The sequence below is a fragment of the Dendrobates tinctorius genome, unplaced genomic scaffold (assembly GCF_039654945.1).
Source record: "Dendrobates tinctorius isolate UK_male_01 unplaced genomic scaffold, ASM3965494v1 ptg000016l, whole genome shotgun sequence".
Lineage (NCBI taxonomy): Eukaryota > Metazoa > Chordata > Amphibia > Anura > Dendrobatidae > Dendrobates > Dendrobates tinctorius.
This window is the reverse complement of record NW_027361684.1, coordinates 15453775-15469348: the sequence shown is the minus strand read 5'-3', so window position 1 is coordinate 15469348 and position 15574 is coordinate 15453775. Positions and strand designations below refer to the sequence as shown.

Here is a 15574-nt window from a genome sequence, read left to right as displayed (position 1 = left end):
TTTTTTTTTTTCCCTGGAGGGGGTGGGGAGCGCTTCTTACTCTGTGGTGCCGCCCAGCTGCGCGTGCGCTGTGAGCCGAGGAACCTCCGGTAACCCGGAAGTTCCTCCTTACCCCTTCCTGCTGCTGAATGTGCGTCCTTCTAGACGCTGAAGCCCCATAGGAACGCCGGAGGTTGCCGTTTCTCTCCGGTTCCTGCGCCCCCACATGGACCGGAATGGATTCCCCGCCGGTGTCATGTTCTACGCAGAGGACCTCCCGGTCGGCGCCACCCGGTACCGGCGTTTCTGCATCTCCGTTCCTGCCAGCCGAGGAGGGAGCCGGATTCCAGCACTCCCCCGTCGCTGCTTCTGAAGCCGGAACCCCTGCCGTTCTCGCAGATACTGCACAGGCGGTTCCTTGGCTCATGTAAGTCTGTAGCGTATCCTGCGGTTCCGTTTAGGAACAGGAAACCAACTGAGGGGGAGAGGTGGACCGCCCTCTTTTATCTCTGTAGGTTTCCTGTTCCTATGGGCGGATCCCTCTCTCCAAGTGGGTGCTGTCGTGGCGAAGAGTAAAAAGACCACTATTACAGACAGACTGTGCATATATGAGAGATGCCGTAAGGAACAGAACATGGAGGTCCCAAGATTATATGCCGTGCCTCAGGCGACCGGTCATATAATGACGCCCTCCACAGGTTACAGGCATCAATAACACTTTATGACAAGTAGCCAATTTACATCAGACAGTTTAACGATCATTAAAAAATATATATATAATGGTCTACCACTTCCTTAAAGAGATATTCCCAACTCACATTTATGGCACCTGTTACACAGGATAGAACATAAATGTGTTGTATGTGTAGGTGTGGGCAAACCGTTTGTGACTCCCATAATGTAGATTAAGTAGCCATCTGTAAACTCATTCTCTACGTGATGGCCAACAACAAATTCACCTGAGAGGCGAGAAGTGGGGTGGGGGAACCCAGTTCCTAAAAGGAATCTGGCAGCAGGTGTTTGCTATGTAATCAGAGCATTATGATGTAGGGATGGGGAGCCTGATTCCAGCGATGTCACTTAGTGGGCTGCTTTGTGCAGTTTTTGAAAAAAAAATTTTTGCTGTAAATGTAGCAGTGGTCGGAATGCTGATCTGTGTATAACTCCTCCCATACCTCTGATTGGCAGCTTTCTGTGCACATTGTTAGCAAGCTGCCAATCAGTGGTGGAGGCGGGGTTGCACAAGTAAAGCTGGACTGTCTGGCATGAGAAACCTAGTCCTCTAATGATAATCTCCTGCTGATAAAACAACTTGATTGTACTGAAACTACAGCAAGCTGCTGAGCAAGTGACACATTGCTGGAATCAGGCTCTCTGCCCCTGCTTCATGCTGCTCTCAGATTAAATAGAAAAAAAAACGTGCTGACAGAATCCCTTTATAGTGGCTGCAGTTCCTATATGTGGGATGCGCATCTTTCCCTCATTTATCCACAATGGACGATTTGGGAACACCCTTTTAATGTTAAGCCATCGCAGTAAACTACAAAAGACAAGAGGAAAAAAAAAAAGCATTTATTTACTGAGAATTGATCGCAAGTGGCCCTCTAAGGTTAGCAGGATAACATTTTTAATCTCAGAGACATTTTTTCCAAGAAACTGCTCACTGGCCACAGCTAGAAGTTCACGCTCAGTCATGATTTTCACCTAAAAAAAATAAAAATTTATATATCTATTACATCAAAATACATATAAGAATTAAAACAGCATAAGATCAGACGAACTAATAAACACAATATGAAATAATAAGACATGTACAAGAAGACATCAAGATGTGCTCAGCATATGCTTTTTGAAGCTTTGTGAGGGGCGATAATACCCTTAGAGACAAAATATAAATATATTTTGTCTCTATGGGTATCTTTTGACTCTAAGATATCTTATGTGCAGCAATCAAAATATTGAAGGTTTACATTTTGTAAAAGCCTAAAAAACACAATGTAACTCATTTTAGAAAATACATAACACTTGAACACAACTCCACAGTGAAGAAATATGTCAAGTTGCCATATATTCTGCACATAGGCTGCCCATCTGCAGACTCTGGTGGCCACATCTGAATATTAAGGGTATGTGCACACGTGCGGAATTCCCGTGGATTTTATGCGCTTTTACCGCATTTTTTCGCCGTGAAAACACTGCAAAAACGCATAAAATAAGCAACTTATTGAGTTCAATGGCATTCCCCACATGCTGTGCTAATGCTGCGTATTTTTCCACGGCGGAATCGCATCGCGGAAAAATACGCAGCATGCCCATTCTTTTTGCGGAATCGCTGGAATTCCGCACACATAGGAATGCATTGTTCCGTTTACTTTCCGCATGTGGCTATGCCCACCATGCGCAAAGTAAAAGGATCATGTGCGGATGGTACCCAGGGTCTGGAGGAGAGGAGACTCTCCTCCAGGCTCTGGGTACCATATCTCTGTAAAAAATAGACTTAAAATAAAAAATCGTGATATTCTCACCTTCCGGCGTCCCCGCAGCGTTCCCAGGCTTCAGTGATGCTCCCGGCAAGTCCCGTTCCCAGTGATGCCTTGCGACAATGACCTATGATGACGTAGCGGTCTTGCGAGATGCTACGTCATCTGGGGTCATTGTTGCAAGGCATCGCTGGGAACGGGACTTGCCAGGAGCATCACTGAGGCCTGGGGACGCCGGAAGGTGAGAATATCACGATTTTTTTTCTTTTTTTAATTATTTTTAACATTAGATCTTTTTACTACTGATGCTGCATAGGCAGCCTCAATAGTAAAAAGTCGGTCACACTCGTCAAACACTATGTTTGATGAGTGTGACCAACCTGTCAATCAGTTCTCCAAGCGATGCTACAGATCGCTTGGAAAACGCTAGTATTCTGCAAGCTAATTACGCTTGCAAAACTCTAGTTTTGCGCGGGAATTACTCATGCGGATTTCTCGTGGATTTCCCGCGGCAGGGAGTTGCGCAATTGCCACAGATATTTCTGCGGGAATTCCGCACGTGTGCACATTGCCTTATAGACAGAAATAGCTGCCTGAAGGTTTGATTTGCTTCCCTGTAATGTTTGCATGGCAGGAATTTTTGGGCAATTAAGCTATAATACAGGTTTGCTTCTTATACAGGGCAACACAGTGAGGTTTTGCATACATGAAGCGCCTCCATTTTAATTTTTGGAGGCATTATCAATCCACACGATCAGCACTAAGTTTCTGACCAGTGTGGCGTTCCTGCAGTCATACCCGCACTGAGCTGAAGAGCAGGGTTCTGAAATCGCCCAATGGACTAAAGTGGTGTCCGCGCACGCAAGCATTGCTCCATTCATTGTCTATGGCAGGGTTCCCCAACTCCAGTCCTCAAGGCCCACCAACAGATCATGTTTTCAGGATTTGCTTAGTATTGCTCAAGTGATAATTGCTTCACCTGTGCAATACAAAGGAAATCCTGAAAACATGATCTGTTGGTGGGCCTTGAGGACTGGAGTTGGGGAACCCTGGTCTATGGGACTGCAGGAGAAATGTCAGCATGGTCCTACGCCATCTCAGCCAGAGGCATAAACAATACGAGTGGTGGTAAAGTGCGGCCAGTGTTCCATTCCTTTGGGGAAGTTTCAACGCTCCATTTTCAGATGGGTGGGAGTCTGAACACTGGACCCCACACTGATAAGAAGTTATTCCCTAGCCTGTTAATTGGTGATAGCTTTCAATGCTGGGATTAGTCCTTTAATTTGGACAAGGTATGTAAAAGCAGCACTTGTCCTGACTAGCTTCTTCTCTACAGCATTACCAGTCAGTGCAACTTTTGGGAATGTCCGGGAGGATGGCTTGCAAACAATGATGTTGCTACTGTAATAAAATGTATATTATGTATGCTTTTATTCTTGAGATGTTCTTTTCTTTAAACGTATGCCAGCTTTGTACTAGAGTCAATCATTTAAAGGCACCCTGTCACCATGAGAATGCCGTCCAATCTTCAGGCTCCATGTTATAGAGCCGGGGGAGCTGAGCAGATTGATATTTTATTATTTATTTTTTTTCTTTAACTCTTTTTATTGAAAGATTCCACAGGATAAAGTTACAAACATATAATGTCACAGTATATGGTCAGAATGATCCAAACAGTCACCCTTAATAATAAACAAATAAAAATAAAAAAGGTGAACAAACAATATAGAACATAGCATATTAGGATAATTTCCATTATGAAGCATTGCACATTCAATTGAATTAACAGGTTCTCAGATCATGTACCACCTTGGGTCATAATAAAAGTACACTCTTGCAGTTTACACACATCATCACCTTCCATATGTTGACAGGGACAACATTAGTGTTCATATCGTGAGATAGATGAAGTCAAGGCATTTTAAGGGTGAATCACACAATCTCTCCCATATCCTGTGGAAGTTCTGAGGGCATCTTCTATTTCTATATAATATATTCTCATATGGTATTATATCAATCACTTTTTTCCCCCACTAATAGTAGGAGGCTTCCCCCCCATCCACCTTAGTGCTATTGCTTTCCTAGCAATAAATAGAACCTCTCGGAGAAATATTTCATCATAGTGCGACCACAGTTCTTCATCCACAATACCCAAGATACACAACTCTGGACTACAGTCAATTGATATCCCAATTATCCATTCTAATGTAGTTATCACTTCGCTCCAGTATCTTTGTATTATCCCACAACTAGAAATAAGATGCCAGAAGTCCGCTCCCCACACCTATGACATTCATCAGTTACCTGTCTGACAAATCTATGTAGTCTACTCGGGGTCAGGTAGGACTGATGTAGGATATATAGTTGAATTATCTTATTATTTGTGGCTGGCGACAACATCGTATGTGCCTCTAGGGCATCATTCCACCGATCATCAGTGATAGATGGAATTAATTGCCGCCATTTACTCTCAACAGCAAGTTGAGTAGAAGCAATTCTGGAGTTTAGTAGAAAGGTATATAGAGAGGATATTACACCCGTGGGTCCTTGAGTTGTTAGCACTCCTATCAATGGATATCTGGATTTTCACATCCTAGGAAATGGAAAATGGTGTATGGCATGTCTCATTTGCAAGTATCTATAAAAATCCCTATGGGGGATCCCAAATTTTATATGAATTTGTTCAAATAATAATAAAGTTTCATTTTAAAAAATCTGATTAAGTATTGTTATTCCATATTGCTTCCAGAGAATTGGGTCCTGTAAGTTTTTGAGGTGTGGGAACTCGGGATTATCCAATAACTGAGTCTCTTCCATTTGGCCAGTGAATTTCATGATACACTTACTTTCTCGCCACACCGGTATCGCCAAGCTGTGTGCAAACAATAAACCTTGTGGTGGTCTATATGATCCTTATAAAATTGCCCATGGTGTATTCCCGTCTAAGAAGTGAGATTGATATATTATTGAGAGAAAAGATTCTGTAAAACCGGTGATTTAATCATTTAATCCTCTGCTCTTTCTGGGCTTTACGGTCCAGTGGGCGGTCCTGTCAGTGACTGACAGCTTTCCACGTATAAGAGTGCATACAGAGGTGACTGTCAGTCACTGATAGGACCACCCACTGGACCGTAAAGCCCAGAAAGATCAGAGGATTAAATGATTAACCCCTTCCCGACCAGTGACACAGCGTATGCGTCATGAAAGTTGGTGCCAATCCGACCAATGATGCATGTGCTGTGTCATGACTTTAAAACCCCCCCTGCGGGTCGGGTGACCGGGGTCAATGAAAGGTCCCCTGACCCGCAGATACAGGGGGCTTTGTACTTCACCACAGCGGGGGTGGCTTCGCCCCCACATGGCTACGATCGCTCTGATTGGCTGTTAAAAGTGAAACAGCCAATCAGAGCGATCGTAATATTTCATCAATGAAATTTGATGAAATATTACAAACCAGCCATGGCCGATGCTGCAGTAGCATCGGACATGGCTGGAGACACTGATCCGACCCCCCCACTGGTTAACGGGGTCGATCTGCCCCCCGCCACTGAATGACAGCGGCGATATGCCGCCGCTGTCATCATCTGCTCCCCCCGCCTTCCCTCCGCTCCCCCCCGTTCCAATCGCCTCCCCTCCCACCCCCGGTACCTTCTGAGTGCTGCTCTCGCTCCCGGTGTCCCGCGGTCCCGGATCATGGGCGCCTCCATCTTGGAAAATGGCGGGCGCATGCGCAGTGCGCCCGCTCGAATCTGCGGCTGCAGATTCCATTCATTAATTTTGATCACTGTGATAAACTTTCACAGTGATCAAAATAAATAAAAAAAGTAAATAAACCCCCCGTTTATCACCCCCATAGGAAGGCACAAATAATAAAGAAAATATTTTCATTTTATTTTTCATTAGGTTTAGGGTTAGAATTAGGGTTGGAAATAGAGTTAGGGTTGAAATTAGGGTTAGGTTGGAATTAGGGTTAGGGTTGGAATTAGGGTTAGGGTTGGAATTAGGGTTAGGGTTGGAATTAGGGTTAGGGTGGAATTAGGGTTACGGTTGGAATTAGGGTTAGGGTTGGAATTAGGGTTGGGGTTGGAATTAGGGTTGGGGTTGGAATTAGGGTTGGGGTTGGAATTAGGGTTAGGGTTGGAATTAGGGTTAAGATTAGGGTTAGGGGTGTGTTGGGGTTAGGCTTGTGGTTAGGGTTGGGATTAGGGGTGTTGGGGTTAGGGTTATGGTTAGGGTTGGGATTATGGTTAGGGATGTGTTGGGGTTAGGGTTGTGGTTAGGGGTGTACTGGGGTTAGGGTTGGAGTTAGAATTGAGGGGTTTCCACTGTTTAGGCATATCAGGGGGTCTCCAAACGCGACATGGTGTCACCATTGATTCCAGCCAATTTTGCGTTCAAAAAGTCAAAAGGTGCTCCCTCCCTTCCAAGCCCCGACGTGTGCCCAAACAGTGGTTTACCCCAACATATGGGGTATCAGCGTACTCAGGAAAAATTGCACAACAACTTTGGGGGTCTAATTTCTCCTGTCACCCTTGGGAAAATAAAAAAATGGGGGCTAAAAAATTATTTTTGAGGAAAAAAAATGATTTTATTTATTTTCACGTCTCTGCGTTATAAACTTCTGTGAAGCACTTGGGGGTTCAAAGTGCTCACCACACATCTAGATAAGTTCCTTGGGGGGTCTAGTTTTCAAAATGGGGTCACTTGTGGGGTGTTTCTACTGTTTAGGTACATCAGGGGCTCTGCAAATGTAACATGACACCCACAGACCATTCCATCAAAGTCAGCATTTCAAAATGTCACTACTTTCCTTCCGAGCCCCGACATGTGCCCATACAGTGTTTCCCCCACATATGGGATACCAGCGTACTCAGGACAAACTGGACAACAACATTTGGGGTCCAGTTTATCCTGTTACCCTTGTGAAAAAAAAAATTGCGGGCTAAAAATAAATTTTTGCTGAGGAAAAAAATGATTTTTTATTTTCACGGCTCTGCGTTATAAACTTCTGTGAAGCACTGGGGGTTCAAGTTGCTCACCACACATCTAGATAAGTTCCTTGGGGGGTCTAGTTTCCAAAATGAGGTCACTTATGGGGGGTTTCCACAGTTTAGGTAAATCAGGGGCTCTGCAAATGTAACATGACGACTGCAGACCATTCCATCAAAGTCAGCATTTCAAAATGTCACTACTTCCCTTCCGAGCCCGGACGTGTGCCCAAACAGTGGTCCCACCCACATATGGGGTACCAGCGTACTCAGGACAAACTGGAGAACAAATTTTTGGGTCCAATTTCTCCTGTTACCCTTGTGAAAATAAAAAATTGCAGACTAAAAAATAATTTGAGGAAAATTTTTTTATTTTTATTTTCACGGCTCGGCGTTATAAACTTCTGTGAGGGGGGGTCTTCTCCAGGTTCCCCGGACCCCCGACGCTGTGCCGCGCTTTGTAATGCGTAATCCCCTCCTTAGGATTTCCCAGGTGCTCCTCCAATGCACCTCCTGGTGAGCCAGGCACTCCTCGCCACAGCCTCACCCGCATTACCAGCAGAGGGGGGATTCCTATCCCGTATCCGCCCGTCGCTGCTTCCAGCTCTGGAGCCCCCGTTGCTCATATAATGCCGCGGGCGGCTACCAGGCCAGGAATCCTCTTCTCTGTGGGTTCCTTCCTAGGAACAGGAAACCAAACTGAGGGAGCGAGGGGGACCCCCCCATTTATCTCTCTGTAGGTTTCCTGTTCCTGGGGCGGATCCCCTCTCTCAGTGGGTGCTGTCGTTGCGAAGAGAAAATAATAAAATTAAAAAAAAATGTATTTATTTCCATTTTCCCATTAGGGTTAGGGCTAGGGTCAGAGCTGAGATTAGGGTTAGGGGTGTGTTGGGGTTAGGGTTGGAGTTAGAATAGGGGGGTTTCCACTGTTTGGGCACATCAGGTGCTCTCCAAACGCAACATGGCATCTGATCTCAATTCCAGCCAGTTCTACGTTGAAAAAGTCAAACGGCGCTCCTTCCCTTCCAAGCTCTGCCATGCGCCCAAACAGTGTTTTACCCCCACATATGGGGTATCAGCCTACTCAGGACAAATTGCAAAACAACTTTTGGGGTCCAATTTCTCCTGTTATCCTTAGGAAAATAAAAAATTGGGGGCAAAAAATATCATTTTTGTGGCAAAAAATGATTTTTTTATTTTCACGCCTGGGCGTTATAAACTTCTGTGAAGCACTTGGGGGTTCAAAGTGCTCACCACACATCTAGATAAGTTCCTTGGGGGGGTCTAGTTTCCAAAATGGGGTCACTTGTGGGGAGTTTCAATAGTTTAGGTACATCAGGGCCTCTCCAAACGCACATGACACCCGCAGACCATTCCATCAAAGTCTGCATTCCAAAACGTCACTACTTCTCTTCCGAGCCCTGACGTGTGCCCATACAGTAGTTTTCTCCCATATATGGGGTATCGGCGTACTCAGGACAAATTGGACAACAACTTTTGGGGTCCAAATTCTCCTGGTACCCTTGGGAAAATAAAAAAATTGGTGGTCTAAAAGATCATGCTTGTGGAAAAAATACGATTTTTTTATTTTCACGCCCGGGCGTTATAAACTTCTGTGAAGCACGGGGGGGGGGGTTCAAAGTGCTCACCACACATCTAGATAAGTTCCTTGGGGGGTCTAGTTTCCAAAATGGTGTCATTTGTGGGGGGGTTTCTACTGTTTTGGTACATCAGGGGTTTTCCAATTGCGACATGGTGTCCGATCTCAATTCCAGCCAAAAAAGGCAAATGGCGCTGCTTCCCTTCCGAGCTCTGCCATGCGCCCAAATAGTCGTTTACACCCACATAAGGGGTATCAGCGTACTCAGGACAAATTGCACAATAACTTTTAGGGTCCTGTTACCCTTGGGAAAATAAAGATTGGGGGTGAAAAGATTATTTTTGTGGAAAAAATATGATTTTTTAATTGTACCACTGAACGTTATAAACTTCTGTGAAGCCCTTGTTGGTTCAAAGTTCTCACCACATATCTAGACAAGTTCCTTGGGGTGTCTAGTTTCCAAAATGGGGTCACTTGTGGGGGGTTTCCACTGTTTAGGTACATCAGGGGCTCTCCAAACGTGACATGGTGTCCGATCTGAATTCTAGCCAATTTTGCATTGAAAAAGTCAAACGGCGCTCCTTCCCTTCTGAGCTCTACCATGCGCCGAAATAGAGGTTCCCCCCACATATCAGGTATCAGCATACTCAGGACAAACTGCACAATAACTTTTGCAGTCTAACTTCTCCTGTTACCCTTGGTAAAATAAAAAAAATTGAACCTGAAATATTTTTTTTGGGAAAAAAAGTTAAATGTTCATTTTTTTTTAAATATTCAAAAAATTCCTGTGAAGCACCTGAAGGGTTAATAAACTTCTTGAATGTGGTTTTGAGCACCTTAAGGGGTGCAGTTTTTAGAATGGTGTCACTTTTGGGTATTTTGTATCATATAGACCCCTCAAAGTGGCTTCAAATGTGATGTGGTCCGTAAAAATAAAATGGTGTTGCAAAAATGAGAAATCGCTGGTCAACTTTTAACCCTTATAACTTCCTAAGAAAAAAAATTTGGGTTCCAAAATTGTGCTGATGTAAAGTAAACATGTGGGAAATGTTACTTATTAAGATTTTTGTGTGCCGTATGATTTAAGGGCATAAAAATTCAAAATTGGAAAATTGCGAAGTTTTCAAAATTTTCGCCAAATTTCCATTTTTTTCACAAATAAACGCTAACAAAGTTATATGAATGAAATTTTACCACTAGCATGAAGTACAATATGTCACGAGAAAACAATGTCAGAATCACCAGGATCCATGGAAGCGTTCCAGAGTTATTACCTCATAAAGGGACAGTGGTCAGAATTGTAAAAATTGGCCCGGTCATGAACGTGCAAACCACCCTTGGGGGTTAAGGGGTTAAACATTTGCTAAAATATCCAATACAATTTAGGTATATTTTTTATTTATTTTTCAAATTTTAAAATGACCAATAATATCACATACAAGGGACAAATACCACCGCACCATGTCCAGACCACATATTACCACCGTTATGAACGGGTAGCCGAGGAGGAAATAAAAAACAACACAAGCTAAGTCTCAGAAAACCAAAGAGGTTGGTAACTATGCAGACTGCAGACCCCTGATCCTAGCACACAACTAGCAGCAGTCGTGGAGCGTTCCTACGGTAGTCCTAGACGCCTCGTCACAACCGGAGAACTAAATAAGCCTAAAGCAGGAAAAGAGGAAAACTAACTGCCCCAGAGCAGACCCCAAAGGAGAGACAGCCCCCCACATGTATTGACGGTGAAAAAAGATGAAAACACAAACAAAGGCAGGAAAATAGGCTGAGCAAACGATGGGGCCAAACTAACTAGAAAGGACAGGAAAGGAAAGACATTGTCTGCAGTCTGCCAAAAAACCCTACAAAATGTCCAACACAACTGATAGCAAAATTAACCCTGAAGTCACTAGACTTCTCCCACTATATCAGCACTCTGAAATATTCTGAGACAGAGCAAAAAGAGGCCAATCTAATAAGGGACAAAAAAAGGCAATTTGGCAAATAAGAGTGGAAATTCAGCACAGCCCAGCTGGGCTGGCTGACCACACAAAAAACTGAAAAGACGAACAAGAGCAAGTGTGAACATTAGCAAAAAACAAACTTATCTTGAAAAGACTGGAACAGAGCTGAGTCCTAGACCTGAGAAGCAGACTGAATCACCAGCACCAGGATAGGGCGTCGGCTGTCTTATATCCAGTCTAATACTCCAGAGATCCAATCATTATCTTCCTCACCAGGTGGCAGATCACTACCACTTAAACCAACCTCACTACCTCCTGTCACCACCAGAGGGAGAATGGAAGGGGAACTCTCAACTGGTGGAGCAGAAAATGAGCTCATAACAGTACCCCCCCTTGAGGAGGGGTTACCGAACCCTCATCCATGCCACCAGGCCGATCAGGATGGGCCCGGTGAAAAGCACAAACCAATTTATTGGCATGAATATCAGAGGCAGAGACCCAAGAATTATCCTCCCGGCCATAACCCTTCCATTTGACCAAATACTGGAGTCTCCGTCTAACTAAACGAGAATCCAATATTTTCTCTACCTCATATTCCATACTGCCTTTAACCAACACAGGGTCAGGAGGTGCCGCCACAGGAACTACTGGCTCAACAAACCTCTTCAACAGTGATTTGTGAAATACGTTATGGATTTTGAACGTAACTGAAAGAGCCAATCGAAAAGAAACAGGATTAAGAATCTCCAAAATCCTATAAGGTCCAATAAATCTTGGCTTAAATTTTGGAGATGCAACCTTCATAGGAATATTCTTAGATGACAACCAAACCATATCACCCACTTTAAACCGGAGACCAATGGTCCTATGCCGGTTGGAAAAACGCTGGGCCTTTTCCTGATAGAGAGACAATTAATCCACCACTTGGTCCCATATCTGCTGCATTCTCACAACCACAGTGTCCACACCTGGACAGGACGAAGATTCTACTTGCCCTGAAGAGAATCGAGGATGAAACCCAAAATTACAGAAAAAGGGTGACATCAAGGTGGCAGAACTAGCTCTATTGTTCAGCGCAAATTTGGCCAAGCGCAAAAATGAGACCCAATCATCTTGGTCAGCAGATATAAAACATCTTAAATAAGACTCCAGGGTCTGGTTTGTTCTCTCAGTCTGCCCATTGGTCTGGGGATGAAACGTAGAGGAGAAGGATAACTGAATTCCCAGATTGGAACAAAAGGCTTTCCAAAATCTGGAAACAAACTGGACCCCTCTATCGGACACAATGTTCTCAGGAATCCCGTGTAACCAAACCACCTGTTGTAAAAACAAGGTTACCAACTCAGCGGAAGATGGCAACTTTGGGAGTGGTACAAGATGGACCATCTTCGAAAATCAATCACAAGTTACCCAGATAACAGTCATTCTCTGAGACAGGAAGATTAGAAATAAAATCCATTGAGATATGGGTCCATGGCCTCCTGGGCACCGGCAGGGGCATCAGCAACCCACAAGAACGAGAACAGGGTTTAGACCGAGAACAAGTCCCACAGGATTGTACAAAATTCCTGATATCACGAGATAAGGCAGGCCACCAAAACGACCGACTCACCAAATCTCTGGTACCAAAAATACCTGGATGACCAGCCAATGCGGAGCAATGGACCTCAGACATCACTCTCTTTCTCCACTGGTCCGGAACATACAATCTTCCCATAGGACAACGCTCAGGTTTATCCTCCTGAAATTCCTCCAGGTCGCATCTCAAATCGGGCGAAATGGCAGAAAGAACTACCCCCTCACCTAGGATAGTAGTAGGCTCGGTCACATTAAGAGAATGAGCAAAGAAACTCCTAGAAAGGGCGTCTGCCTTAACATTCTTAGTGCCCGGAAGAAAAGAGACCACAAAATTAAAACGCGTGAAAAACAAGGCCCATCTAGCCTGTCTAGGTTTCAAGCATTTAGCTGACTCCAGATAAGTCAGATTCTTGTGATCGGTGAAGACCACAAACTGATGTCTAGCTCCCTCCAACCAATGTCTCCACTCCTCAAATGCCCATTTCATGGTCAACAATTCCCGATTCCCTACGTCATAGTTGCGTTCAGATGGGGAGAACTTTCAATAAAACAAGGCACAGGGATTCATCTTAGAAGTCACAGGGTCTTTTTGGGACAAAACAGCTCCTGCACCAATCTCAGAAGCGTCTAACTCCACTTGAAATGGAAGTGAGACATCAGGTTGCCGTAAAACTGGAGCTGAAGTAAACCTCCGCTTAAGCTCCTGAAATGCTGAGACAGCCTCAGGAGACCAATTCAGCACATCTGCTCCTTTCTTGGTCAGATCAGTCAGTGGTTTGACAATACTAGAAAAATTACCTATAAATTTACGATAGAAATTAGCAAAACCCAAAAACTTTTGATGAGCCTTCAAAGAAGTAGGCTGAACCCAATCATAAATGGCCTATACCTTGGCCGGGTCCATTTCAATAGTCGATGGAGATAAGATAAATCCCAAAAATGAAATCCTCTGTACACCAAAGAGACATTTCGATCCCTTAACAAACAGGGAATTCTCCCTCAAAATCCGAAATACAGTCCGGACATGTTCCACATGGGAATCCCAATCATTAGAAAAGATCAAAATATCATCCAGATAGATGATCAAAAACTTATCCACAAAGTCTCGGAAAATATCATTCATAAAGGACTGGAAGACAGAAGGGGCATTGGAGAGCCCAAAAGGCATCACCAGGTACTCAAAATGTCCCTCCGGAGTATTAAACGCCGTCTTCCATTCATCCCCGTGCTTGATGCGAATAAGATTATACGCCCCCCTGAGGTCAAGCTTAGTAAACCAGCAGGCACTCTTAACTCTGGAGAATAAATCAGACATCAGAGGTAACGGGTACTGATATTTAACCGTCATCTTGTTAAGGGAACGATAATCAATACACGGTCTTAATGAACCATCTTTCTTGGCCACAAAAAAACCCCCAGCACCTAAAGGTGACGAGGATGGTCTAATATGACCCTTCTCCAATGACTCCTTAATATAGGATCGCATAGCATCATGTTCGGGTACAGATAAGTTAGAAAGCCGACCCTTGGGAAATTTACACTCAGGCATCAACTCAATTGCACAGTCATAACTCCTATGAGGGGGCAAAGACGCAGACTTACTCTCACTAAATACATCAGAGAATTCAGCCAGATAATCAGGAATATCATGAGACTGAGGAGAGGTGGAGAAAACAGGAGCGTCCCTAAGAACACACTGATAACCCCAACTCACCACAGACACAGATTTCCAATCCAAAACTGGGTTGTGAGTTTGCAACCAGGGGAACCCCAGAACAATAGTGTCATGCAAATTATGCAGCACCAAAAATTTACAATTTTCCTGGTGGTCAGGGGCAACTCGCATTATCACCTGGGTCCAAAACTGAGGTTTATTCTCCGCCAACGGAGTGGCATCAATACCCCTCAAAGGAATAGGCGTCTGCAGAGGCGTCATGAACAAACCACAACGTTTAGCAAAGTCCAAATCCATCAGATTCAGAGCTGCTCCTGAATCCACAAAAGCCTTAGTGGGAAAATGTGGACAAGGAGCAGATCAGAGTAATTGCCAAAAGGAGCTTAGGTTGTATACTGCCCACAGGAAATGTGTGTGCAAAATGTTTCTCTCGTTTAGGGCAGACAGAAATAGTATGAGAGGCGTCTCCACAGAAAAAACACAGCTTATTACGCCTTCTAAACTCCCGATGTTGCGCCCTAGACAAAACCCCATCACATTACATAGGTTCAGACATTTGTTCAAAAGGTGGCTGCACCTCCCGTGTATTTTTACGTTCACGTAAACGCCGATCAACTTGAATGGCTAATGCCATAGAGCCATCCAGACCAGAGGGAACAGGAAATCCCACCAAAACATCTTTTACGGTCTCTGATAAACCTTTCCGAAAGAGGGCTGCCAATGCACTATCATTCCATGTAGTAAGGACCGCCCACTTTCGGAATTTTTGACAATATAACTCTGCAGGATCCTGACCCTGGTTTAATGCCAACAGGATTCTCTCAGCCTGATCAACGGAATTAGGTTCATCATACAACAACCCCAAGGCCTGAAAAAATGCATCCACATTAGTCAGAATAGGATTTTCAGGTGTCAGAGAAAACGCCCAATCCTGGGGATCGCCACGCAGCAAGGAGATGATAATTTTAACCTGCTGCAGTTTCCCGATGAGTTAGGCTTCAAGGCAAGAAATCATTTACAATTATTCTTAAAATTCAAAAATTTAGACCGATCCCCAGAAAACACATCAGGAGTAGGGATTTTGGGTTCAACAGCATGTGATTGAGTGAGATAGGCGGAAATTCCCTGCACTTCAGCAGTGAGCTGCTCTACACAATCAGACAATTGTTTAATCTCCATTAAGGAAAAAATCCTCCTACGGCCCCAGAGAAAAAGAGGAAAAAATGCATATTAAAAAAAAAAAAATTCTGACACTTTTTTTTTTCCTGCTTTTGAGTACCCTAGAATCTGCGGTATGGCTGGTGATTCTGTTA

The 15574-nt window shown here is 44.1% G+C and overlaps 1 protein-coding gene across 7 annotated transcripts in view; it reads right to left on the bottom strand.

The window, feature by feature from the left end:
* The window catches only part of LOC141080350 (flotillin-2-like), a 114493-nt gene that overhangs the window by 22161 nt on the left and 76758 nt on the right, over positions 1–15574 (bottom strand). For all 7 annotated transcript variants that reach the window (XM_073565494.1, XM_073565492.1, XM_073565498.1 and 4 more), the window contains one exon: positions 1560–1683. In XM_073565494.1, the coding sequence (XP_073421595.1) occupies positions 1560–1683 (124 nt within the window). The remainder of the gene's footprint in view (positions 1–1559; positions 1684–15574) is intronic.